Source organism: Pongo abelii, chromosome 22, assembly GCF_028885655.2.
Source record: "Pongo abelii isolate AG06213 chromosome 22, NHGRI_mPonAbe1-v2.0_pri, whole genome shotgun sequence".
NCBI classification, from domain to species: domain Eukaryota; kingdom Metazoa; phylum Chordata; class Mammalia; order Primates; family Hominidae; genus Pongo; species Pongo abelii.
In genome coordinates this window covers 52,772,599-52,798,506 of record NC_072007.2, presented here as the reverse complement: position 1 = coordinate 52,798,506, position 25,908 = coordinate 52,772,599, and the positions used below count along the sequence as shown (strand labels likewise).

Sequence of the window (25,908 nt, the reverse complement as noted above, 5' to 3'; positions counted from 1 at the left end):
TCTGAAAAGGTTTGCTCACCTTACTGACTAATTAAAGGGGAAGCCACATTTTTCCCTCCCTGGTCTCTGCAGCCATACCACCAAGGGCTACTTGATAGGCACACGCAGCTTGGGTTACACAGATGCCTGCGATAATGCCATTTGCTGCGATTATTGAGTCGACAAGGCTGAGTGACTTGGGGAAAATATTCCCCGATTGGACTAACCTGTTGGCGGCCTGCTTACCATCACACTTGTTTTTATAATGAAAAAGGAAATTATTTCTGCTTTTAATGATGGCAGCTCCAGAAATGGTGAGTAAAATGGATGTGAGGAGAGAAGATGCTTCTCAACATTTCTCAATGTTGTACAGCCTGCCAACCACAGCCTATTTGGGAGGGGATGTTCTCACCCAGGTTCCATCTTTCAGAAGCCATTTGCCCACTTATTCTTTTTATATGGATAAACTATGTAATTTGCTACATGCTGATAGTAAACAGAGGTATCAGCAAGAATGAAAGCCAGAAAATGGGCCAACATGAACTTCTTGCTTTTCTAAGATACTCTTTCAAGCTCTTCTTGCGATAGAAATGAAATAAACATTTTTGGCACAAAACTCTTGTTTAGATTTTACTGTGATGTTGGGAAACACAGTTTGTTTCAAATGGCTTACTAGATCCCTTTGGAATTTCAAATGTTACAACAGGTAGTCACAAAGGGAATGAAAGAGGATGATCTGAGTATCTGTGTTGATGTGCCTGCCGGAGCCCCTGTGGATTTTAGCCCTTGGAGGAAGCAGGTTCCCAGAGCAGCCATGCCTGATATCTGGGAGAGGGAACTAGAATTTAATTGGGAATCTTCTGCTATTTCCCTGCTTCCTCCGCCCTCTCAGAGTTATAGGGAATGACTTAGAAAGGTCTCTGGTCTCCTTGGCATTGTGATAGGTGGAATTCTTTCATAGGAAACACAGCCCCAGGGTTATTTTAATGCAAGCCGTTGGTCCAAAGCCACTCCCCACTTTGCTATGTGGGGGAAGGACCGGGCACCGGACGGCTTGGGTACTTTCATTCTTAATTAGGTCATGCCCGTGTGAGCCAGAAAAGGGCTGTGTTTATGGGAAGCCAGTAGCCATCTACATTTTCGGGACTCGGGAATTATGTGAGTACCGAAACTACTTATGCTTATGGCAGGTGTACCACACGCACAGGGAAAGAATTGCGTTTATGTGGGACAGGTGAAAACAATCACAAAAAAGCGATGGAAAGGGCTTTGAGAGTCACTTATCTTCTGAAGAATAGCAATATGGCAACTTCTAAATGGTGAGAGGGAATCTCTCTAAAGCAATCGATTTGAAGATTGGCTGGACAAACAACGGGAAAGTCATTGTCTTAGCAGAATTAAGTTCATACTTTTTTTTTTTTTTTTTGCTATTCTAGAAGCTTTTCTGTTATCTGCTGTAGCTCAGACAAAAATGCATTCTCACCAGACGACTGTTTTTGGTTAATCGATACTGAATGTGCTTTGTGTGGACTGTCGAATTTCAAAGATTTACCGTATGACCAAGACGCACCTGATGCTACAAGCATAAATAGGGGAACAAATGCTTTCTGTTCTTCCTCGGCTAAGGAGGTAGAGGTGGAGGTGGAGCCGGATGTCAGAGGTCCTGAAATAGTCACCATGGGGGAAAATGATCCGCCTGCTGCTGAAGCCCCCTTCTCATTCCGATCGCTTTTTGGCCTTGATGATTTGAAAATAAGTCCTGTTGCCCCAGGTAAGTGGACCCAGGTGAGGACCTTGCGATTTCTGCCCATACCCTCATGTAGGTGACCATTGTGACTGGCTGTCCCTGTGGGGGAAATATCTCCCCAGCCATTCTGACACCCACAGGCTGGACACCTGCACTTCCCTAGATCTGTGGAATCTCGGGGAGAAGGGGCATTGGAGAAGGAATCCTTTGGTTAAGCCCCTTGCTCTCTCCCTGGAGACTGGTGTTTTCTTCTCTTGTTGGAGGTTTTCAGAGACTGGGGCTCCACAATTGCCCTGTCAATCCTGAAGGAGGTCAGATCCTGGCCAGGAAATCTCTGAGTCCTCCAGGAAGTCCTGAGAAGCAGTGGCCACCAGTCCCTCCGAAAACTCAGGATAAACTGGATGTCACCAAAGATATTAGGGGCCTAGATTAAAATCCAGCAGCAGATGACAGAGTGGCTCCTAACAACTGAAGGAAAAAAGTTGGTTTTGTAAATAAGTCACTAATGCCTGGTAAAACAGTGGACTCTCTAGCAACCTATATGGCTAGGGTATTTTTGACCAGAGATGGTCAGGACTGGTCAAAGGGAGCTGTGGGGTTGCTGGTTCTGGAAGTCAGGGCTTGGATGCAGGCAGATTCCTGACACATTGGTGCTAGGGAGGAACCACAGGAGCTCTGCCTGAGGTTCCAGAAAGTGGGAGTGGGGGTCACCCTAATGATTTCTTTTAAACCAACTGGAAAATTGGCTTGGAGGAGGTTTGGAAAGGATGGGAGGTGGGAGAAGAGGTTTCAAGTATCTGAAAAGACACACATTTAAAAATATGGCTCAAAATTAGCTAAGTGTCAATGAAAGAAAAAAAAATCTTGCAATCACCTGACCCCCAAAACTTACCTGGTTTTTACGGCTGCAAAGTCTCTTCCTGATTTTGCCCATATGTGTGGTTTCATGCACAGTACAGATATAGGCAGGTGGGTTTTTTTCCATAAAAGGTTTTTATAAATTTTTTCTTATGGAATCACAGTATTCCATCAAGTAGATATGCAATTTACATAGCCATTTGGTCATAGTTTAACCTATAGTTTTTCCTAATATTTTATAATATAAATAATATGAATATTAATAGCACTGTAATATTCCTTTCTCTTATTTTTTGATTATTTTGCTATGACAAAGTAGTGGGGAAGAACAAAAACTTTTCCTCGTAAATAGAGTAATGTATTGTTCATTAGAAGAACAATTTAGAAAACACAGTTCATTGAAAAGATTTTTAAAAATTACCCACAATAGCACTATTACTCAGAGATAATCCTATTAGCAATTTATTATTGAATTTCTTGCCTTTTTCTATCTATATATCTATATTTCCTTTGGAAGTAACATGTACTATTTGTATTATTTTGAAGCTTTTAAAAAATTTTAACAATATCACCTTCACCTTTCTATGGCATTAAATAATTAAATATTTTCTAGATGTTGACAAACTATGGCTGATGGGTCAAATCTGGCCCACCCCCTGCTTTTGTAAATAAAGTTTTATTGGAACACAGACATGCTCATTTGTTCACATAATGTCTGTGTCTGCTTTCATGCCATAACAGCAGAGTGGGGTCGTTAGGACAGACCGCATGGCGCATAAAGTTTAAGTGCTGTATTTACTATCTGGTCCTTTACAGAAAATCTCACCACCCCTTTTCTATATCATCTTGTCCTCCTATAGGTATTCCATTATATATGTACCTCATTTGTTATTTCACCCATTCCTTTTTGTGGGTAATTTGGTCCGTTTCCTGTGCATCAATATTATAAGTGCCATTCTTCTAAGTGTCCTTGGGGGTCAATATTTGCATATATCTATGGTGACATTTTAGGATAAATTCCTAGAAGTGGAACTGCTAGGTCAAAACTTTCATCTGTTTTTGAGCTTTCCGGTGTCTAAGTTTGCACAGTTGGGAAGTTTACACAGTTTCTATCCTTGTGACTGTAGGTGGGGGGCCATTTCCTTTCACTTCATGTGAATCATTGTGAAGTTGGTATGTAGTTATGTCTCATTTGCATTGTTTTCATTTCTCAAGAAGTTGAAAGCTTTTTTTTTTTTCTTTTTCTTGAGACGAGGTCTCGCTCTGTCACCCAGGCTGGAGTGCAATGGCGTGATCTCGGCTCACTGCAACCTCCACCTCCCGGGTTCAAGCGATTCTCTTGCCTCGGCCTCCTGAGTTGCTGGAATTACAGGCACGTGCCCCGACACCCAGCTAATTTTTGTATTTTTAGTAGAGGCGGGTTTCACCGTGTTGGGCAGGCTGGTCAAGAAGTTGAAAGCTTTTTCATACTTGTGTGCCATTTGCATTCCTTCTTTGGAGAAATGCTGTACATTTCATTGTTTATTCCAGGCAATGTCCTCAAGGACCAAGCACAGAGGAGGCGTGGGGCCCCTGCAGTGCCCTCAGGGCAGCCTGGCAGAGAAGCAGGGCAAACGGGAACTGATACAGCCTTTTGATTAAATGTCAATCTTTGATTTGACAATTTGGGGTCATTTTCTAAATCCAACTTAAATACAGAGCAGCTAGAATGCGAAGATGTCATTCCTGGGGTTCCTGCAGATTTCTAAGTATAAGACGGAGGGTGGGCATCCTCATACAGGAGAATTGTTAGTGTGTGGGGGATTGAGGTGTGAGGGTGGAGAGAGGATCCTTTCTGCCAGCTCACCACCACAGATGGGCTGTCCTGGAAGGACTTGGTCTCAGACCCTGAGTTAAAACGGCCTTCATTATCATGATGTCATTCACTCATTCATCTAGCACATTTTTATCAAGGACTACTGTGTGTCCCCTGCTGTTCTAGGTATGGAGAATGCAGCCTCAACAAACCACTGAGCTTGTCCAGGCCTAAAACACAGAGCTTGCCACGGTCTCTCATCCTCCCTCACTCTGCGTTCCTCGCAGCCTCCACATCTGCGACGTGCAGCTCCTATTTCCCTGCTCTTCCTCCATCTCCTGCTCACCCTCTCCTCCGCACACTCTTTTCTCCTTGCATTCCACGTCTTTTCATCATTTTTGTCTTCAAATTCTCTTCTTTCTTAGGCAGCCTCAGCTGATATTGATCATTTCATAATCACACTCCTTATTGCCAGAGGGTGAAGTTGTGAGTCTCCACGGACAGGCAGGGAAAGATCTTTTTAGCTCTTCTATGAGAGAGCTCTCGGCTCAATATGTCCAAGACTAGGAGAAGAGAGGCATGTGCTAGTCTCATCCTGGGCAATTGTGTGACCCTGGGCAGGCTTCTCTCACCTTTCTGGATTCCAATCTTCCTAATTTTTAACAAAGACAACGTGGGCATTTATGTATTTTCAGGATTGATGAGGTAATTTAGGTGAAATGGCCTGCTCTCTCCAGGAAGGAAGAGTGCTAGTGGGAATTCTCCTGCTGCCCAGAGAGGCTTATACTTCTGGCCAGGCATCTGGACACTCCTTTCATATTGTTTCCACCAGATTTGCCTGGTTCTAGGGGCAAGAACTGTAAAGGGCCTGAGATGTCACCCTTACTTGCAAGCCAAAATTTAGCCTGCCACAATTTCATGGGTGCTTTGGAAGACACGAGAGTCCTGGGTCAGAGACAAAGGACTATTCCTCAACAGTGCAGCAAGGGGCACAAGTATCCTGTTTGTGTTGGCTGCCTTTGCCTTCTCAGTCCCACAGAGGTATGTGGAGCAGCCTCTGTGGGAGTACGTGTACGCTGCACGTGCAGGCAGTTTGCATTACTGCTGCATATCCCAGAGTTAAGGGAACCCTCATCTTTATAGTGGTCTGCAAGCAGACCTGTGCAAACTTTGCTCTGCAGGAAGGCATTATATTTATTAAACTGGACAGTAAACAAACCTGCCTCTTGCTCTGGAGGGAGATGCTATCTGTATCTTCCAAGGCTGTTTGCTCTACACACATTCTTGAAGAGATGATCTGGAACGAAAGCTGTTAGTGTCTGTGCACAGCAGCTGTGGAGAATGGTGTATCAACATCCTGTCCTCGGCTGGACATGGTGGCTCATGCCTGTAATCCCAGTACTTTGGAAGGCCAAGTGGGGAGAATCACTTGAGCCCAGGAGTTTGAGATCAGGCTGGGCAACATAGTGAGATCCCCATCTCTATAAGAAAAAATTTAAGCAAACAAACAAAAATCAACATCTTGTCCTTGCATCTCCTCTGGGAGATCTCAGCGCTACCTCTGCCTGCAAGCCCCCCATGTGGGTTTCACCCCCTCCTCTGCAGGGGAACAGCCTTGGAAGTTGGGATGCTACTTCCCCTCCATATTAGTGTCATAGGGTTGCTGTCCATATTAGTGTCATAGGGCTGCTGAAACAAAGTCTCCAAAACTGGGTGACTTAAAACAACAGGAATTTATTGTCTCAGTTCTGGAGGCCAGAAGTCCGAATTCCAAGGTGTCTTCAAGGCCATGCTCCCTCTTAAGTCCATAGGGCACCATGCCCTGCCTCTTCCTAGCTCCTGGTAGTTTGCCAATAATCTTTGGCACTTCTTGGCGTGTAGATGCATTGCTCCCATCTCTGCCTTCATCTTCATGAGGCTGACTTCTGCCTGCGTCTCCTCCCATCCTCTTCCCTTCATGCATATTTGTCCCTGTGCCCTGATTTCCCCTTTTTGTTTTTGTTTTTTGGAGACAGAGTTTTGCTCTTGTTGCCCAGGCTGGAGTGTAGTGGTGTGATCTCAGCTCACTGAAACCTCTGTCTCCCGGGTTCAAGCGATTCTCATGCCTCAGCCTCCTGAGTAGTTGAGATTACATGTGTCTGCCATCATGCCCAGCTAATTTTTGTATTTTTAATAGAGATGGGGTTTCACCATGTTGGCCCGGCTGGTCTTGAACTCCTGACCTCAGGTGATCCACCTACTTTGGCTTCCCAAAGTGTTGGGATTACAGGAGTGAGCCACTTCACCCGGCTGTTTTCCCCTTTTTATAAGGACAACAGTCACGTTGGATTAGGGCCCATCCTAATGACCTCATTTTAACTAGATGACTCTGTAAAGACTCTCCAGGCCATCTCCAAATAAGATGCCATTCTGAGGTACTAAGAGTTAAGACCTCAACGTGTCTTTCTGGGGGATAGTATTCAACCCATAGCACCATCCCCTCGTCCCCCATGGAATAACCGGGTCAGAGGTGGAGCAGGTAGGACTAAACTTCTAGAGAATGTGCCCCTTGGTGGGTGGCTCTTTCCCTAATTAAGACATCTTTCTTTGGGCTGAGACTTCTCTGCAAAGAGGGGACGGGGAAGGGATAGCTAAATTTGTAAGTTTCATGCCACTCCAAGTCAAGTTCTGTGGCTTTCTGCTCTTCCTTTTTCTGGTTTTCAGATGCAGATGCCGTTGCTGCACAGATCCTGTCACTGCTGCCATTGAAGTTTTTTCCAATCATTGTCATTGGGATCATTGCATTGATACTAGCACTGGCCATTGGTCTGGGCAGTGAGTACAATTCATTATTTAGTAGGATCTCAAATACCTAGCCAAGTAGTTAAACTTTCATGAGCGCCCCCTCTCACCCCAGCATTTTGCTGCTGCCCAGCCTTAATTACTGGAGGCAAACATCCTTTTGGTTTGCTGACTTGAAGTTTTATTTGCCCACATGAATGTAAAGTCAGTCTGGGGTGCAGCAAGGGCTGCTGGCCATGCTCATGGCTTTGTCACCAAGGAACCTGCTCAGTTAGGAGTGGCCAAAGGCAGCTGATGAAATAGAATCCCGCAGATGGGAAGGAGGCACTGACCGGGGCAGCGGGGAGAAGACAAAGAGACCCATTCATGCAATGCAGGCGCACCAGCTGTTTTTACAATAAGATGCATGTGGCTTTTGAGAAAGTGGGTCATTTGGATGGAGGGTCTCTAATAGGGAACAATTTTTCTTTCAAATACCTGAATCACAGGTCAGTTCAATTCGCCACCTGCCCCACTGTGTGGTCCACAGTTCATTCACTTTCTGCCCTCGGTTAGAGAAACCAGGAAGGCTGAGCAGTTCTCAGTCAGGACTTCTTGCTCGGCCGGCTCAGCAGGCCGGCTCCCCTCCATGCAGTTTCTCTCTTGACCTTGAGCCCTCCAGAGTCTAAATTCACCTTGCATTGTGGTGAAGACTCACCACATAGTGAGATAAAGTGGGGCACAGCAGCCCCACCCATTGGAATTCAAAACAGAAACTGGGCTGCAGGAAACAGGCTGCTGACAGGGATGCAATTTCAATACAGGTTTCATTATTTACGGGCCAGCTCCGTGCCGTGTGGCAGGTGGACAGTTGTTACTGTTGCACTCTGAAAGAGCTGTTGGTTAATTCCTGCCTTCCTCCCTTTTCCCAGTCCACTTCGACTGCTCGGGGAAGTACAAGTGTCGCTCATCCTTTAAGTGTATCGAGCTGACAGCTCGATGTGATGGAGTCTCAGATTGCAAAGACGGGGAGGACGAGTACCGCTGTGGTAAGGTCATGGCTCTTCCCTGGGGAAGCAGAAGGAAGCAGCAGAAGCCAACCTGACCCTTTCCATCTGTAAAATGGGTCCAAGTCATTGCCATTTTTAGGTTATGTCCTCAGCTGGGATTGAACTGGCATTTGCCCAAAGACATGTTGGGCTGGGGGTCAGGGAGGGCCTTCCATGGAGCTCTGACTCACTTGGGGAGACCACATAAGCAATAAGATGACACCACCGAGAAGTCTCAGGGGTCCAGAGTCACTGCTCTGTGTTGGGGAGGCTGCTGTGGACAAGAAGTGGGTCAGATTTGGCAGAGGAGGGGTTTGAGCTGGCTGTGGAGAAACCCCTGCCTGTGGTCTCAGGGTTCCACCGGCCACTAATGAGCCTTTTTTTCTGTGCATCGGCCAGTCCGAGTGAGTGGTCAGAATGCCGTGCTCCAGGTGTTCACAGCTGCTTCGTGGAAGACCATGTGCTCCGATGACTGGAAGGGTCACTATGCAAATGTTGCCTGTGCCCAGCTGGGTTTCCCAAGGTAAGTTAAAAAGCATTTCCAACCCATGGGCAAAACACAGAGAGGATAACAATGAAGAAAGACAACTACCATTTAGTTGGGCACTATTGGGTGCTTTAACGCTCTCAGATTCCATTCTCACATCCACCTTAGGATGCCCGATATCATCCTCACTTCACAGGCAAGCAAACCAAGGCCAGACAGGCTAAGCGACTTGCTCAAGGCACATGGGAAATGGCATGTTTGGGGGTTCTCAGGGCCAGGCCAGGATCGGAGATACAAACATACAATAAAAAGTTTCAAAGTAAAAAACAAAAACAAAGCCAAAAAACCCTCCAGCTCCTCAGCTTGCAGCTCCTAGAGTAGCTTCCTGGACACTTTCCTGCTTGGTCCTGGTGGTCACATCAATGTCCATGCACGCTTCCCCAAGAACCCCACAGAACCAATTGTTGAAAGTCAGAAATTTAGTGAAGACACAATCATCCAAAACAGTTGTTTAGCAACTTGTAGAACAAAGAACTATAACAGTTGACTATTCACTTTTTAGTGTTTGTGTTGCCTACATGATTTTTTGCATTGGGGTGACACATTTTTGGCCTAGGCATGGGCCTCCTTCTCTCCCCTGGTCCCTACCTTCTGACTTCCTGCAGCTGCTGTACTTCCACGGGTTACCCCAGCAGCCTCCTTACTCCCCTTTGCTCTCAAGTCTCAGCACTCAAAGCAGGCAGGCTGCATTCTGCTTTGTACTCTAGCAGATGGGGTCATTAAAGCCACACTGCCCTGAGTCCTCCACAGAGTCTCAGTTTTCAAATTCCATGCATCATATTCTCGGCTGTCTTTCCCCAAAGCCGGTGGAAGCCAAAATGCCCTCCAGCCTCCAGCCCTGTGGTCTGCCTCTCTTTCCCTCTACACCAACTGAGATTCAGAAATGAGCTGCAATTCAAGTTCAATGAGAAGAGCAAAAATCATCCACACTAAGGTCTTCAGGAACGATGTATTATTCCTTAGAGACAAGGAGGAAGAGGTACACACACACACACACACACACACACACACGCACACTGCACACAGCTGAGAGCTTCCCCATTGGGCATTTTTCTTCCCCGCTGAGCCTCTTCCTCTGACTCATTGGGTGGGGGGTATTGGGGGGCCTCCTTTTCTCTTCTCTCTGCCCTCATCCTCTGTCCTGGAGGACCACCCCTCTGTCTGAGCAAACCCCAAGGCCTCTCTGCTCTGTCATGCAGAAAAACTCAGCTCAATCCCTCTCCTTCCTCACCCAGCAGACCAAAGTCAGGAGTCCCCACTGTCCCAGGCATCAGGTAGAGGCCACCTCATGGTGGGGGTAACCTTCCTGTCTCTCTTCCACCCCAGCCCGTTTGGTAAAATATTCCTTCTCACCCTTAACATGCTCCCTCTACAAGGAAATCCAGGGAATGCAATGTCCCCCATCTCTCACCCCGATGTTGCCTACTTTCTTCTCTATAGGCTTGTTCTTTTGTTCTCTATCCATTGCTTCAGTTTCTAAGATTTATTTCTGCATTTTGTTTTATTTTTTTAAATTCTCCTTGAAAATCCTTCCTTAATCTTCTCTGCTCTACTACATCCTATGTCAGATATCTGTGATTCAAAAATAAATAAATAAATAAATAACCAAAGGACGGTCAAGCTAGATTGCTTGAGTTCAAATCCCACACACAGCTCATGCCTCAGTTCCTTTCTTAGAAAAGAGGGATGATAATAGCACCTGCTTTGAGGGGAACTGAAGTTCCGATGACGCTGTGAGTGTGGAAGGGCTTGGTCGACAAGAGCACACTGGGGGAGTGTGTGGTTGTGGCTGTCATTGTTACCACTTTGAGACTCGGACAGTTCATGGGGCTCCAGTTGCAGCACTGGGGTCCCCTTGCCTGGCACAAGCCCCGCCACCTGCACTGGAACCAAGCCATCCCAGCAACAATCGGCTCTTTCATGCCAGTGCCAGCGGAATCTGTGCACTGAGCAATCCTTGGAGGGCTGCGAAGGTTGTGCCCGCCGCCTTGATTGCATTTTCCTCGAAACTCAAAGCTGATTGAACTTTGTATTCTATGTACACATCCCCATAGCATTTACAGTAAGCTGAAGAAATCCTGTTGATAAGCTGGTGTGTTCACCATGAAAACAAGCCTACTGTACTGTGTTTTGTTCATTTCACAAGGGAAGGAGAACATGGCTCTTTATTCACCATCTTCCATCTTGTGACTCTCCAAACATGTGATTCTTTTTTAAAAAGTTGCATCACTTTCACCACTGTTCTCCAGAAGACCTGTATCCTGGCACTGTAAACATGAGCTGGGCTCTGGTGTTCGTGGAATTGCTTTCTTGTACGTGTTCATCTCTTTCCAGTAGGGCCCTGAGCTGGTCCTGGGCAGGTGAGGGACATCTCTCCTGTTCCTCCAACTCACTGTTCTTGGGGAGCTTGGTGTCCCTGCTTGGGTGACCCCCAACAATACTGCACCTAGTTTTGTGCTCACCTCCCCTCTGGACTTGCTTCAGGCCAAGCAAAGGGCATTTCACTGGAATGCACAAAGAATGACTCAACCAAGGACATCAGGAGGTGGTCACTCACTGTGTGGCTGCAGCCCAGGGTGGGTGGACAGGGCCGTCAGGTGCAGGCCAGAAGCGGGGGGGTCATCCCAGAACACAGAAGGTCTGGACTGAATGCCTTGCCAGGGTGAGTGAACTTCATTCTCTTGGCAAAAGGAAGCCTTTGATGGGTTTGGGGGGACAAAATGACATCCCCCCATGTACAATCCCTGTAATATTGTGACTCGCACATCGGTTGAATGCTTCAAAGTGTAAAGTTACCACGTTGGGTCTGTGTTTCTGATGTGCTTGCAGCTATGTAAGTTCAGATAACCTCAGACTGAGCTCGCTGGAGGGGCAGTTCCGGGAGGAGTTTGTGTCCATCAATCACCTCTTGCCAGACGACAAGGTGACTGCATTACACCACTCAGTATATGTGAGGTAGGTGGTCAGGCGATGCTGTTGTCTGCACAGGTATCGAGTCACCTGCTGGATTTGTGATGCTATGCTCAACTCCACAAGGACTTAAGAGGCATACATGTGTTATCTCAGATGGAAGGTGGGAGTTGGCCACCTTGATGAGACTGGTGGATGCGCCAGGCTGGGGGTGCGAGAACCTGGTCCCAACTGGGCAAGTATGGCCCAACAAAGAAAGGGAAGGAAATAGAGTAGAAGGGTAACAATGCTGTGCGTGTGACCAATGTACTGTCATGTGACAGACACTCTGGGTGTGTCTGGGGAATGAAAGCAGGCAAGCAAGAAGGGGGGTGGGGAGGAAAAGAGGAAGGGAGGGAGGAAGGAAGGAAGGAAAGAAGGAAGGGAGGAAGAGAGGGAGGGTAAAAGGAAGAAAAACAGAAATTAAGATAGAAATTTATCCTTCTTTGTTTACGAAGTATTTTAGCATTCATTATTTATTTTACATGTTTTCCCCAACAACTCATGGGGAAGATAAATCCAGGTGTCCTTAAATAAGCATCAGGTAACTGAAACTTACAGGGACCACCTGCCTTGCCCCAGGTTAGATTGTGTGTAGAAGATACAGCCAAGAGTTCTGAATCCAATTCCATATTCTCTCCCTGACATCTAGGCCCAAACCCTAAGATGTGCATTTTCTGCTCTGGGAACAATAGGCTTGTTGGTCTGTCCATCGGGGATGAATAAGCACCCCGGGACCCACATGCAGTCTGGAGGGACAGCTCATGTCTTGGGTGCTAAATCCGCAGTCTGGTGACACTAGCTTTCTCTTGCATGATGAGCTGGGGCCCAAAAGGCAGAAAATGTTACAAAGATTTTGGGATCCCTTTCCCTTCACTATGAGAAAAGCACACACCCTGGTCTCCACCTGTGTGTGGGGGTGGGGGTAGGAGTGTCAACTTTGGGGCAATCAAAATTCTGTTGCTCTAGGGAAGGAGTCCTCTGCCAGGTGTGTGAACCCAGGCTACAATGAGTCCTGGAGAGCTTGCCACACTGTCCCTTGGGCACTCTTGTGTCCCTAGGGGCCAGGAGGTGGAGAACATTGGACTGAATCGCCATGCAATGACAGCGTGATATGTTGATAGAATATATCTCCTTACACATCCTTTATCACTAGCTATCTAAAGCTTAGAAATACAGAACAGCCTGTTGTATACACAATACTTCACTGTTGGTCGAGTGTTTTAGAATGAATTGTGTGACCTCATCCTCATGGTTTTTTTTTTTTTTTGAACATAGACTAAAATTGTAATCTACATTCAAGAGAGGGGGAAATAGAGTTTATTTTTCTGTTACCCTAAGATTGAGTTTTTAAGAGTGTTCCTTTCACAGATCTGGGGCATTTTTCACGGAGCCTACTTTTTCTCCTCTTTAGGGAGGGATGTGCCTCTGGCCACGTGGTTACCTTGCAGTGCACAGGTAAGAGTTCCAGAAAGGCAGGGGTCTGGAGGAGCAAGCACATGCTAAGTCCTATCTCCTTGTCCTCAGAGTCCTCTCTACCCATGGGGCTCTGTATCACTTCCTCCTGGGTGCCAGGCGGGAACTCTGTGTACCCCTACCTGCCGAAGGAGGGGAGCAGTGTCATCCTCCCCCTTTGGCCTCACCTGTCAGGTGGGGGAGTCAGCCAGAGAAACTCATTAGCAGAGGACAGGACCAAGGCCCATGATGTCCCATCACTCTGTAGAGCCTTGAGTCCCTGACTCAGTTCCCACTTCCTCCTTACATGTGCACAGTGCCCACTCCAGGCTTCGGGCAGTGCCCCTCGTTTCTGGCAGAGGGGAGTGTTCACACCGCAAGGGTGGGGTCTGGAGCAGTCAGAGAGGTGCGTGCACCAGTGGCAGTGAGGAGGGGGCTGCAGAAAGTTCCTGCCTGCTCCTGACATCCCAGGGTGTTGTCATCACTGGGGGAATAGGATGGGGAGTGGTGCTGCCAATGCTGGGCACTGACCAAGCAGGGCAGGTGCTTTTCCCACCGCATCCCCCACAGCACCCACCATCCTCAGGTCTCCCCAAGAGCCTGACCACCTCCCCTGCTGAGCTCCCCCTTGCAGCACTTGTCTTAGAGCTGCTGTGAGCTCTGGGAACGGGGGCAGTGAGGGTGGGGAGAGGGAGCAGGTGCATGGTGGTGACACCATGTCCCCCAAAGAAGTCTGCAGGGTGGACCCACAAGCCTTTGTTCCCCTCCATAGCCTGTGGTCATAGAAGGGGCTACAGCTCACGCATCGTGGGTGGAAACATGTCCTTGCTCTCGCAGTGGCCCTGGCAGGCCAGCCTTCAGTTCCAGGGCTACCACCTGTGCGGGGGCTCTGTCATCACGCCCCTGTGGATCGTCACCGCTGCACACTGTGTTTACGAGTGAGTGCTGCTGACCATCTTCCCAGACCCCTGTTCACTCCTGGGTCATGTCAGGGTGGGGCTGCTTTGGGTGGTGAGAAGCGGGTCCAGAGGGAAGACAGAAAGACCAACCTCCAAGTAATGTACAGTTGGAGAGGAGTCTCCAGCCTCACTGTGGACCCATCATCATCGGCTGGGGGTAACTCGTGAGGCTGAGCTTGTTTTAAGGATTGTAGCTCCTACAGAAAGGGCAGCCAGAAGAGGAAGGAAGCTCTTGTGCTGGAGGAAACCCACAAAAATGAAAGGACCTAGACATTCCCATAGCTAATTCCAGTGGACCATGTTATGGCAGAGACAGGGTGACATGGTGGTGCGGGAGGCTAGAGAGAATATGTTGGGGGCCAGGTGCTGGGTCTCTTCTTCTTAAAATCTCAGGAGCTTAGAGTGCAAGAAAACTACAAAAAAGACTTCCAAACACAATGGTTCTCCCTGATATTTTTACTCCCCATTTTGTTGCTGTTTGATGAAGAATGGGCCCTGATAGACTCCTTGCAGTGAGCAATGTTGAGTTCAGCCCTCAAATGCCAAGACGACCTCAGAGGTGCTGAGAGTGAGGCCTGTCTGGGAAACACACGGGGTGTGGGTCTGTGTTTCTGCAGGGCGTGGCAGTGCAGTTGCATATACAGCATAAACAAGCAGGGTGATGGGACCACATCTTGCCTGATAACCTCTCCCACCATCTTCCTAGGTTTTCAGGACACCTGAGGTCAATGAGTTCAGTGGTTGGACTTTTCCTGTGCTTCACCTCTTGCTCTTCTCATTTCAGCTTGTACCTCCCCAAGTCATGGACCATCCAGGTGGGTCTAGTTTCCCTGCTGGACAATCCAGCCCCATCCCACTTGGTGGAGAAGATTGTCTACCACAGCAAGTACAAGCCAAAGAGGCTGGGCAATGACATCGCCCTCATGAAGCTGGCTGGGCCACTCACGTTCAATGGTACATCTGGGTCTCTGTGTGGTTCTGCAGCTCTTCCTTTGTTTCAAGAGGATTTGCAATTGCTCATTGAAGCATTCTTATGATGGCTGCTTTATAATCCTTGTCAGATATTAATAATTCCAACTCCTGATTCATGTTGGTGTTGGCATCAGTTGATTATCTTTTCTCATTAAAGTTGTGATGTTCCTAGCTCTTGGTATGACAAGTGATTTTCAATTGTATCCTGGACAATGTGGCTATCATGTTTGCAGACTTGAGTCCTACCTACATTTTCAGTGTTACCCTGTTTAAATGTCGTTTGTAGATCCTGGCCTACAGAATGAATGCACTGATGACTCTGCCAGGTAGATTGGTGGGCTGTAGTTCCAATGATAACTTAATTTTAGAGCCTTCGTGGGCTGTATGCTTTGTCTGGTGCCACCTTCTCCCTGTTGGTGCCACCTGGAGGCAGGAAGAGCTTCTTGAGGCCAGACCACCTGGGGCCTCTAGGTGGTAGAAGAGAGTCATCCATCTGTAGGGACAAAGAGCACTTTCCTGTTTCTCCAGGTAGAGGGGCCATCTCGGTTGAGAAATAGAACCTCCCAGCCTGGCCACATGGTGTGGTGGAGTCCTCTCATTTCTTTACAAGCTGAAAGATGCTGGGCACCCTCAGCTCCCTGGAAGTACAGAAAAGTTCTCTCCCAACCAGCAGCTCCTAAAGACGCTGTTTCTTGAAAAAGTCAAGCCCTGCCCTCTGGACATTACAAAAATGCCAGAAGAGCCACACCTGATAAAACTTTCAAACATCTCGTAGATGCAAACAAAGTACTAGGAGACTACACCCAAATAAATTAAAGCCCTTTTTCCTTCTCAAGAAAGCAGGGAAAGCATAATAAATAGGTGAATTGCCTCTTATTGGAGCAGAATCCTGGCCCGAGACCAGCTGCAGGCTCTACCTGGCAGAGTCATTACTGTGTCCGTCACATGGACACATAATGCCCGGAAACAAATATTTCCAGAGAAGCAGGAAAATGATTACGGTGATGCCAGTTTGCCAACTATGATTAATGATATTGGTTATAGGAAATGAGGTGCCAGCACCTGTACTTTGCCAAAGTTTCAAGTGAGTTCTTTTATTCCTTCTCTATCTCTCCATTACTGTTCTGCACAGAAAAGCTCGGGGAACCTCAGGGTGTGTTCACATGAAAGCCTGAGGTACGTGCAGGGCACTCTGGCTTTGGGGGAGGCCCACAGGACCCAGCCCTACACACAGGCAAACTTGTCGCTTCCAGAAATCCCAGGAACCATAGCAATATTCATGGAGCCGTGTTCTATAAGCAACAAATGCACTGTGATCTAGCCAGGAGTGGGCACGCGCTGGCCTGAGAGCCAGGTCTGCCCCATCATATTTTGGTAAATAGACATTTTACTGGACACAGTCACACCTATGTTGGTGCCTATCACCTGGGGCTGTCTTCATGCTCCGATGGCAGCCAGAGACGGCACAGCCCATGAAGCCTGAAAGATTGACTATTCAGCCCTTTCCACAAGAGGTGTGCTGACCCTGGTTTAGGCTCCCTCACGCTGCCACGGTGGAGGGCTGTTTTACAGTTTTAAGTGCTCTGGGTGTGGTGGTTGGGATAAGGGGCTCCTGCTGTGAGCTGATCGTTTTCAAATAACCAAGGGCTTGACCTTCCTTCCCTTGGGAGATAGTTTGGGCTCCTCAGAGGCAGAAGCATAGATGAGATTGTTTTCTCGGACTCCTGCTTCAATTGAGTTGAGAACTGTTGTTTCCCTTCAAACAGAGGTGATCCAGCCTGTGTGCCTGCCTAACTCTGAAGAGAACTTCCCCGATGGAAAAGTGTGCTGGACGTCAGGATGGGGGGCCACAGAGGATGGAGGTCAGTGGGCTGAAGCCAAGATTCTGAGTCCGGGAGCTCAGAACCCAGAGGGCTGCAGAGGGGGCTCTCCCAATGTCCCAGTGTGATGTTGCTATGGGCTGCCCAGATATCCCGGCCAGGGAGTGCATGTCAGCTGCTCAGGACACACAGTCAGCCGAGGAACTGTGGGTCAGAAGTCACGGTTCCATTGTTATGGGGACAACATGACCCTGTAGACCTTCTCAGGAGAGAGTTAGACCTTCTTGAACACAGCAGTTGTTTCCCTTCCCCTGCCTGGACCCCTGGCCTTGTTAACTGAGGACATACAGAGCCCACCTAGACAACCCTCCCAGGCTTCATTCAGAACTCAAAGATTCATGTTTGTGAAGACTCTTTGCCTTGTGGGACTTTGGAAGATGTGTTCCTTCATCCTATAAAGAGCAAGTGGAAGCAGCAGCAGATGAGATCGCTGTAATAATAAGGGAAGCAGGAGTGGCAGTAACCATAGTCCATGCAAATGAAGCCTGGGCCGCCCTTTCCTTAGTGTGGGTACAGAGCTGGTCATGGGTCTTAGGTTTTTCCATCAATCACTTTCTTTGTTAGTAGGAAGAGGAATCATTTTCTGTGGCTGCTCTAACAAATTATCACAGTCTGGGTGGCTTAAAACGATGGAAATTGGCCAGGTGTGTTCGCTCACACCTGTAGTCCCAGCACTTTGGGAGGCCGAGTCTATGGGATCCCTTGAGGCCATTAGTTTGAGACCAGCCTGGGCAACATAGAGAGACACCGTCTCTACAAAAAATACAAAAATTAGCCAGGTATGGTGGCATGCACCTGTAATCCCAGCACTTTGGGAGGCCAAGGCAGGAGGATTGCTTGAGCCCAGGAGTTTGAGACCAGCCTGGGCAACATGGCAAGACCCTGTCTCTACAAAAAATTAAAAAAAAATTAGCCTGGGCCGGGTGCGGTTGTTCATGCCTGTAATCCCAGCACCTTGGGAGGCCGAGGCAAGTGGACCATTTGAGGTTCAGGAGTTTGAGACCAGCCTGGCCAACATGGTGAGACCCTGTGTCTACTAAAATACAAAAATTAGCCAGGCATGGTGGCGCACACCTGTAATCCCAGCTATTCAGTAGACTGAGGCTGTAGAATCACTTGAATCCAGGAGGCAGAGGTTGCAATGAGCCGAGATCATGCCACTCCACTCCAGCTTGGGTGACAGAGCAAGACTCTGTCTCAAAACAAACAAACAGACAGACAGACAAACAAACAAAAATTAGCCTGACATGGTGGTCCCAGCTACTCAGGAGGCTGGGGTGGGATTGCTTGAGCCCAGGAATTCTAAGCTGCAGTGAGCCGTGATCATGCCATCATACTCCATCCTGGGTGACAGAGTGAGACTTTGTGTTTAAAAGACCAAAAAAAAAAAAACAAAAAACATGGAAATTTATTTCCACATCCAACTGAGGTGTCTGCAGGGTGGTTTTCCTGGAGGTTCTGACCCCTTTCCTTTGGGTTCTGGTGGCGGTGGCTATGGCTGCAGCTGCATCGGCATTCCTGGGCTTGTAGCTGGATCTCCAGCCTCAGCCGCCTTCCTCCCGTGGCTTTGCCCGCTGTGTCTCTGTATCTCAAACTTCCCTCTCCTGTGTCTTATAAGGACACCAAGTCGTTGGATTTAGGGTCCACCCTAAACGCAGGGAGATCTCATGTTGAGATTCTTACCTTAATTACATCTGCAAAGACCCTATTCCCAATAAGGTTGGGCTCCATAGTGGCAGGTAGGCATATTTTGGAGGGGCCCACAGTTCAACCCAACACAGGATGTTCAGTGTTTTCCTCTCAACACCGATTACTTGAGCCCACCCCCGGCTGAAGTCACCCAAGGGCTGACCCAGATGCTTCGAGTCTGCGGGGCCTACTTTCCCCCACCCAGTGGCAGGGCTGCCCACCCGGCCGAAGGCACTCACAGCTCTCTGTAGTTTCCAACCCACCCACACAGCCCAGGCCCAGTTCTGTGCCAGTGTGGCTGGTCCAGGTCCCTTCCAGCTTCATCGGAACCAGCACCCCTGGTGTGTGGTGGGAGCTGGGAGACCAATCTATGCTCCCGTTCCTTTCACGGTGGGCTCTCATTCAGGACCACCCAGCCCGTCAGAGTCATTCTGATGACACTGGGCTCCGAAGAGGAGGCTGTGCAACAGCTTCATCCTCCCAGGAGATTCTCCATCCCGCCGCAGATTTGCTTCTCGCTGTCAATCTGCTCTGTCCAGCGCAAAAGGTCCGATGACCCCTGTCCTGATGCGGCTTCAGCCCCAGCCTGTGCTGGAATCTCCTCCCATAACGCATTGAGCTGTTTTGGCACGTTCCGGGCAGAAAGCTGAGTGTCTTGTGATACTATGCGCTCCTCAGAGCAGTCCCTCAGGGTCCTGTCATTGTGTGATTTTGTTGTCTCCATGGAATCTATGGAGTCTTTAAAACACCAAGATGCCTGGGTCACAAACCAGCTAAGTTTGAGGAGTCCATCTCTTGGTGTCGGGCACGTGCTTGGCCCACTGCAGGTGGATTAAGTCTTCTGTGACTGTTGCAACAAATGACCCCAAATTCGTGGCTTAAAATGACAGAAAGGTATCATCTCATAGTTAGGAAGGTCACAGGTCCAAACTCAGTCTCAGGGCGCTGGCGTCAATTGTGGGCTGGGCTGGCTCCTCCTGGAGGCCCTTGGGGAACCTGTCTCCTGCCTTTCCCAGCGTCTGCGCTCTGCCCGCACTGCTTGGCTTGTGCCCCTCCTTGGTCTTCCGGGTTAGCAATGCCACATCTTCGAATCTCTCTCTGACTCTGGTCCCTGCTCTGTCGTCACAGTTTCTCCTCCGGCTCCTCCAAAGACCCCTGTGACTTTGTCGGGTCCACCCTCTTACTCGGGATCATCTCCCCACTCAAGGACTGTCTCTCAATGCACCTGCAATGTCCCATTTGCCCTGTAAGGTGACACAGTCACAGGTTCTGGGGATTGGGGTGAGAATGTCTTTGGGGGTCATTTTTCTGCTGACCATCCCAGAGTTCACAAAGATGCTGAGTGAGTGACCTTCCTGAGCCTCAGTTTCCCTCCCGTAACCTGGGGTGTTCTGATGGCTGATTGGGCTGGTGACCTGGGGAGGAGGTGACTTGGCCACTGTTGCCCCCACTCCTCCTCCACTTTGGACACCTTAGGAGAGTCGGTGGCCCTGCCTTGAAGCAGAGTGGCCCCTTGCGGCTACTCATAGGAGGGCAAGCTCTGGGCTTGATGTGCTTTGAGACAGTGGGAGTCTACTTGTCCCACCCGCAGGGCCCTGTCCTTTTCTGCCGTTGCATTACACCAGGGAGCATCCCTCTCCTCCCTCGTTCCCTCGTCCCTGTGGTCTCAGCATGCGCCCTCTGTGTTTTGAGCCGGGCTTCCTTCTCACACACATCCCCTCACTTGTTTTGGAGCAGGTGACGCCTCCCCTGTCCTGAACCACGCGGCCATCCCTTTGATTTCCAACAAGATCTGCAACCACAGGGATGTGTACGGTGGCATCATCTCCCCTTCCATGCTCTGCGCGGGCTACCTGAAGGGTGGTGTGGACAGCTGCCAGGTACGGGGCCACGGCGGTGTGCGAGGCCGTGGCAGGGTGACCCAGCCCTTGGGACAGGCCATTGCCAGCGTTTCCCTGTGACGGAACAAAAAGTAAATTTACAGGGCGTGGAGAAGAAATTTGCTCAAGATATCACTCCTTTTCCTGGCTGCCAGGCCTGTGTTTACCCAGCGATCTGGCTCTGCATGGGTGCTGGGTGGTGGGAGGGGTTTCATGCTGCTCCCCTCCAATTCTGACTTTGTAGGGGACCACAGGGGAGGCAGGTGGTGGGGTGGTAGGTGGCGGGGAACCAGTGAATCTGGCTCTCCGAAAGCTGCAGTGGGTGGGACTCCAGTTCTACCAGGTGGATCACAGGTCACCTGAGGGCCCTGGCCAGGCAGACCCTCCCTCTCACCGGCTGCCCTTGAGCTTCAGAGGGTCAGGGTCTGCATTCTGGAAGGGACACACAGCTGGAGGCAGTACCCCAAAGGGGCCGAGGGACATCCTCTCTTGGGGATGCTGTGTCTGGAAGGGCTGGTGGGTTCCCTTCTGTAAACTGGGTCATCCACTGTGACGTCATGAAGGGGGGTCCCAACTCCACAGCAAGCAGCCTCACATGGCAGACTGTCTACAGAAAGCAATCTCGCATGGCAGTGCCTGTACCCCAATCTTTGCTTCTTTTCTGTCACCCAGGGGGACAGCGGGGGGCCCCTGGTGTGTCAAGAGAGGAGGCTGTGGAAGTTAGTGGGAGCGACCAGCTTTGGCATCGGCTGTGCAGAGGTGAACAAGCCTGGGGTGTACACCCGTGTCACCTCCTTCCTGGACTGGATCCACGAGCAGATGGAGGTGGGTGCGGCGCCCTCCCCAGCTCATGTTGCCCCTGGCTTTTGACCCTAGGGTCCATTAAATGCAACCCTGGTCTTGCTATAAAAACCAGGGAGTGACCGAGTGGTTGTCAATTCAGCAGCAGTGATTTGGTGGCTCCAGGGTGTCAGACGCTTGTGCTGAAAACAGAGATCACCGCTAGTCCTGGGCAGCTGTGGGTGGGTGCAGCCTGGCAGGCAGAGGAGCTGGGGCCGGGAGGAAGAAGGAGCCTCACGACATGGGAAAGGAGGAGGCAGCAAGGAGGAGCCCCCGCTGGGATGGGGATGGGTCGGGCGTGCCCCGTGTGCCAGGAGCAGGGAGAAAGTGGGAGAGGGCAGGGGGCTGAGACAGTGCAGGAGAGGACCTTGTCTGCCTGCTGAGGGGCTGGAACCTCGCTGGGAGCCAGGGATGAGAGGCAGCATCCGCAGTCAGGAGGGGCTTGGGGAGCTCTGCATTGGTGGTGTGGGGGTGGGGGGTCCTGGAGGGGAAGGCATGAAAGTGGGAGGGGCCTGCAGGGGAGCACCCAACAGCAAGGCTGGCTTGGCAGGACCCGGGCATGAAGGGCAACCCTGAGATGGTGAAGGAGGAAGAAGGAGGCTTAGGGCTTCGCTGGGACCCTGGCAGCTGCGCGCTGGCAGGTGAACGCAGCGCCTTTCTCATGTGGGCGCTGGGGAAACATTTGCTGGCTTGATCTCAGACGGTCTCTCACCCCACTCCTTGGGATGGTTTCAAACACAGGAGGTCCTCACTTAATACGGTTGATGGGATCTTGGAAACTGCAGCTTTAGGAGAAACAGTGCACACAGGCCCTCCAGCAACATCCTTGTTTGCAAGGTAATTTTGTTATAAAGTCGATGAGAAAAAAAAAATTGGTTTCATTATATATCATTTTGCTTAAAGTCGTAGTTTCCAAGAACTAACAATGACGTCAAAGTAAGTCCGTTCTTTTTTCCTAATTCAGGTGAAATTTATATAACATACAATTCACCATTTTAAAGTGAACAACCCTGTAGCATCAGCATATTCCCAGGGCTGTGCAGCCACCACCTTTGTCAGTTCCCAGCATTCTCATCTCCCAAAAGACACACGGCACCCTAGAAGCATGCAGTTACTCGCGACTCCACTCTTCTCCCCAGCCTCTGGCACCCACCAGTCAGCTTTCTGTCTCCAAGGCTCAAAGACCTTTTTAAAAAGCTCATTTAATTTGAAACAATTGACCAGGAAAGGACATCAAATGCTGAATGTGCCTCAGGCGTTAATTCCCATTTTGCTCTCATTGATTTTGTGCTTTAAATGAGAAACTGCAGAATGGTGCCCACCAGCACAGGGTGAGGCCTGGGACTGAGACCTGGGCTAGTTTCACCTCCAGTACTGCGGCCGTGCAGCCCTGAGCACACCCTCGGGGAGTGGTGAGGACTGTGCTTGGGCTCGGTGGAAAGTGCTTGCTCCTGCTCACCTTGCTGGGAGAGGCAGCCTGGCCCCGTACTAGGCACTGAGTGGCCTGCAATGCTCTTCAGTATAAAGCTCAGCTCAGCCCGCCCGCACTGTAGAAAGGACCAGGATGGACAACTGAATGGGAGACCTCCTCACTGTTCAGGGTGCTGTGGGAGCCTGGGGCACAGAAGGGTCGTGTGAGCACAGAGGGCAAAGGGCAGGAAAGGAGAAGCCGGTCCTCCACACGGGTCTGCAGTACATGGAGGCGTTCACGAGACACAGATCCCCAGGGGCTAAGCACTGAGCTGGTGATCCTAAAAGTCCCCCTTAAGACACTGAAGGCACAAGGCAGAGAAGCCCACTGCCATGTCTTCCAGCTGTCGTGGGTGAGCTGGAGACAAACGTTCAAAATCAGTCTGGGGAGCCCGCTCACAATGGTTCCACGATGGGGCCGCCTCAGCCCCTCCCATGTCAGCACCGTCCTGGGCCACAGAGCCTGTGACCCTCCCTGTACTACAGTGGAGGCGACCTGCATGAGGCCCCCCAGCTAACAAGGGCAGAGTGTGTGTCACATCAGATCCCTGATGTGGTCCCAGTGTGACTGCAGAGCAGAATCAAAAGATCTCAAACTTAGGGGTGTAGAAGCTTCTCTCAGGCTGTTTGTTAAATGTGAAGATTGCAGGGCATTTATCTGGAGTCTGATTGCGAGGTCTGGGGTGAAGACCCTGGTGAATTTGTTGCATGGGGGGCTTCAGGGCACACTGAGAAACCGTGGGAGGGTCTTGGAGGCAGTTTCCCCTGTTGTGGTGAAGCTGTGGTGGAGGAGCTCGTCTGTGACACTGGCTCCGGCAATGCCTGGAGCCCCTGCTCCCTGCACAACGCCTTAGTCATCCGCTGCCTCCAACCCACCAGTGCATGCATGAGTTGCGCAGCCTGACACACCCTTTCCCAAGTCCCTCTTCAGACATCCTAGGGGAGACCCAGAAGAGACTTCCTTTCCTGGGAGGCTCTCCAGTGGGCACGCTGTGCGTTTCAGTTGTCCATTGTGAGGAATGTCAATGTGAGGGCCTTCCGAGCACTCACTGTCTTGTGGGGAAGTGTCCCGTGTGCTAGTTGGTGGCATGCCCGTGGACTCATCTTCATTTTCATCCAGCACTTTTCTCTATCTAGCTGGGGGTTTAAAACAAAATTGTTCTGACTCAAACCAAAACTTAGGAACACAGTGCCGAGACCTGGAAGGTTCCTATGGAAGTGACGGAACTGTCACAGGGCGGAGGTGGGACCTGCGGATGCATTGCTCATTGGAGCTTTTCATGCCTGCCCGGGATCCACTCAGAGCTGGCAGCCCCAGGGGGAGGCCAACGTTGTCTTCATCGTGGAGAACAGCCCCACAATTCCCACAGGGCAAAATGCAGGTGCCGGCTCCGTCATCATGTTGCACGGATGGCTGGAACTGCTAAAAACAATAACATCTTTGTTTTCATTTATAGAGAGACCTAAAAACCTGAAAAGGAAGGGGACAAGTAGCCACCTGAGTTCCTGCGGTGATGAAGACAGCCCGATCCTCCCCTGGACTCCAGTGTAGGAACCTGCACATAAGCAAACACCCTCGGAGCTCTGCGTTCCGGCACCAGCAGCAGGCCCGAAAGAGGCACCCTTCCATCTGATTCCAGCACAACCTTCAAGCTGCTTTCTGGTTTTTTTTTTTTTTTTTTGAGATAGAGTCTTGCTCTGTTGCCCAGGATGGAGTGCAGTGGCGGAATCTCTGCTCACTGCAGCCTCCGCCTCCCTGGTTCAAGCGATTCTCCTGCCTCAGCTTCCCCAGCAGCTGGGACTACAGGTGCCCGCCACCACGCCCGACTAATTTTTGTATTTTTAGTAGAGACAGGGTTTCACCATGTTGGCCAGGCTGCTGTCAAACTCCTGACCTCAAATAGTGTGCCTGCTTCAGCCTCCCACAGTGCTGGGATTACAGGCATGGGCCACCACGCCCAGCCTCACGCTCCTTTCTGATCTTCACTAAAAACAAAAGAAGCAGCAACTTGCAAGGGCGGCCTTTCCCACCGGTCCATTTGGTTTTCTCCCCAGGGGTCTTGCAAAATTCCTGACGAGATAAGCAGTTATGTCACCTCAGGTGCAAAGCCACCAACAGCCACTCAGAAAAGACGCACCGGCCCAGAACTGCAGAAGTGCAGTCACTGCACGTTTTTATCTCTAGGGACCAGAACCAAGCCCACCCTTTCTACTTCCAAGACTTATTTTCACATGCGGGGAGGTTAATCTAGGAATGACTCGTCTAAGGCCTATTTTCATGATTTCTTTGTAGCATTTGGTGCTTGACGTATTATTGTCCTTTGATTCCAAATAATATGTTTTCTTCCCTCATTGTCTGGTGTGTCTGAGTGGACCGGTCATGTGAATCAAAATCATCCACTGAATTCCAGGGACTCCATTACCGTCATCTCTCCTGTGTGCATTGCGGACTTGGCATTCTTCTGTCGGAACAGGTTGCTCAGCAGATCAGCATCAGCTCATGTCATACACAAAACTCAAAAGTAGAGCAAGGCCAGGCAAAGTAGTGGGTGTGAGTGGTGGCCCGAGGGAGTGAGTGGTGGTTGGAGGGTGTGAGCGGTGGCTGGAGGGAGTGAGCGGTGGCTGGAGGGAGTGAGCGGTGGCCGGAGGGTGTGAGCGGTGGCTGGAGGGAGTGAGCGGTGGCCGGAGGGTGTGAGCGGTGGCTGGAGGGAGTGAGTGGTGGCCGGAGGGTGTTAGCGGTGGCTGGAGGGAGTGAGCCCTGTACAGAGGGAGTTAGCAGTGGCTGGAGGGTGGGAGACCTGGATGGAGGGTCTCAGTGGTGGCAGTAGTGTGTGAGCAGTGGCCGGAGAGTGTGAGCAGTGGCCAGAGGAAGTGTACAGTAGCCAGAGAGCATAAGCGGTGACTGGATGGTATGAGCGGTGGCTGGACGGTGTGAGCCATGGCCGGAGGTTTTGAGTGGCACCCGAAGGGTGTGGCCGGAGGGAGTGAGCTCTGGCTGGAGGGAGTGGGAAGTGGCAGGAGGGTGTGAGCAATGGCCAGATGGTGTGAGTGGTGGCCAGAGGGAGTAAGCAGTGTCTTG

At 50.0% G+C, this 25,908-nt stretch overlaps 1 protein-coding gene across 4 annotated transcripts; it reads left to right on the top strand.

Annotated features, from left to right (window-relative positions):
- Window positions 1–1,135: 1,135 nt before the first annotated feature.
- On the top strand, window positions 1,136–25,181 carry TMPRSS3 (transmembrane serine protease 3). Of its 4 annotated transcripts, none has more exons than XM_024239207.3 (12): window positions 1,136–1,750; window positions 7,089–7,193; window positions 8,072–8,188; window positions 8,588–8,711; window positions 11,565–11,690; window positions 13,099–13,142; window positions 13,912–14,077; window positions 14,883–15,052; window positions 16,837–16,932; window positions 20,377–20,519; window positions 21,192–21,344; window positions 24,287–25,181. In XM_024239207.3, exons 1-12 carry the CDS (start codon window positions 1,657–1,659, stop codon window positions 24,302–24,304), a joined length of 1,356 nt encoding a protein of 451 aa, XP_024094975.3. In that variant the 5' UTR covers window positions 1,136–1,656; the 3' UTR covers window positions 24,305–25,181.
- Window positions 25,182–25,908: the final 727 nt, after the last annotated feature.

Coding starts and splice junctions, on each gene's coding strand:
- TMPRSS3 (XM_024239205.3), top strand. CDS start 1,657: ATGGGGGAAAATGATCCGCCTGCTGCTGAAGCCCCCTTCTCATTCCGA. Junction 1,751..7,082: donor AATAAGTCCTGTTGCCCCAG/GTAAGTGGACCC, acceptor TCTGGTTTTCAG/ATGCAGATGCCGTTGCTGCA. Junction 15,053..16,836: donor TGGGCCACTCACGTTCAATG/GTACATCTGGGT, acceptor CCCTTCAAACAG/AGGTGATCCAGCCTGTGTGC.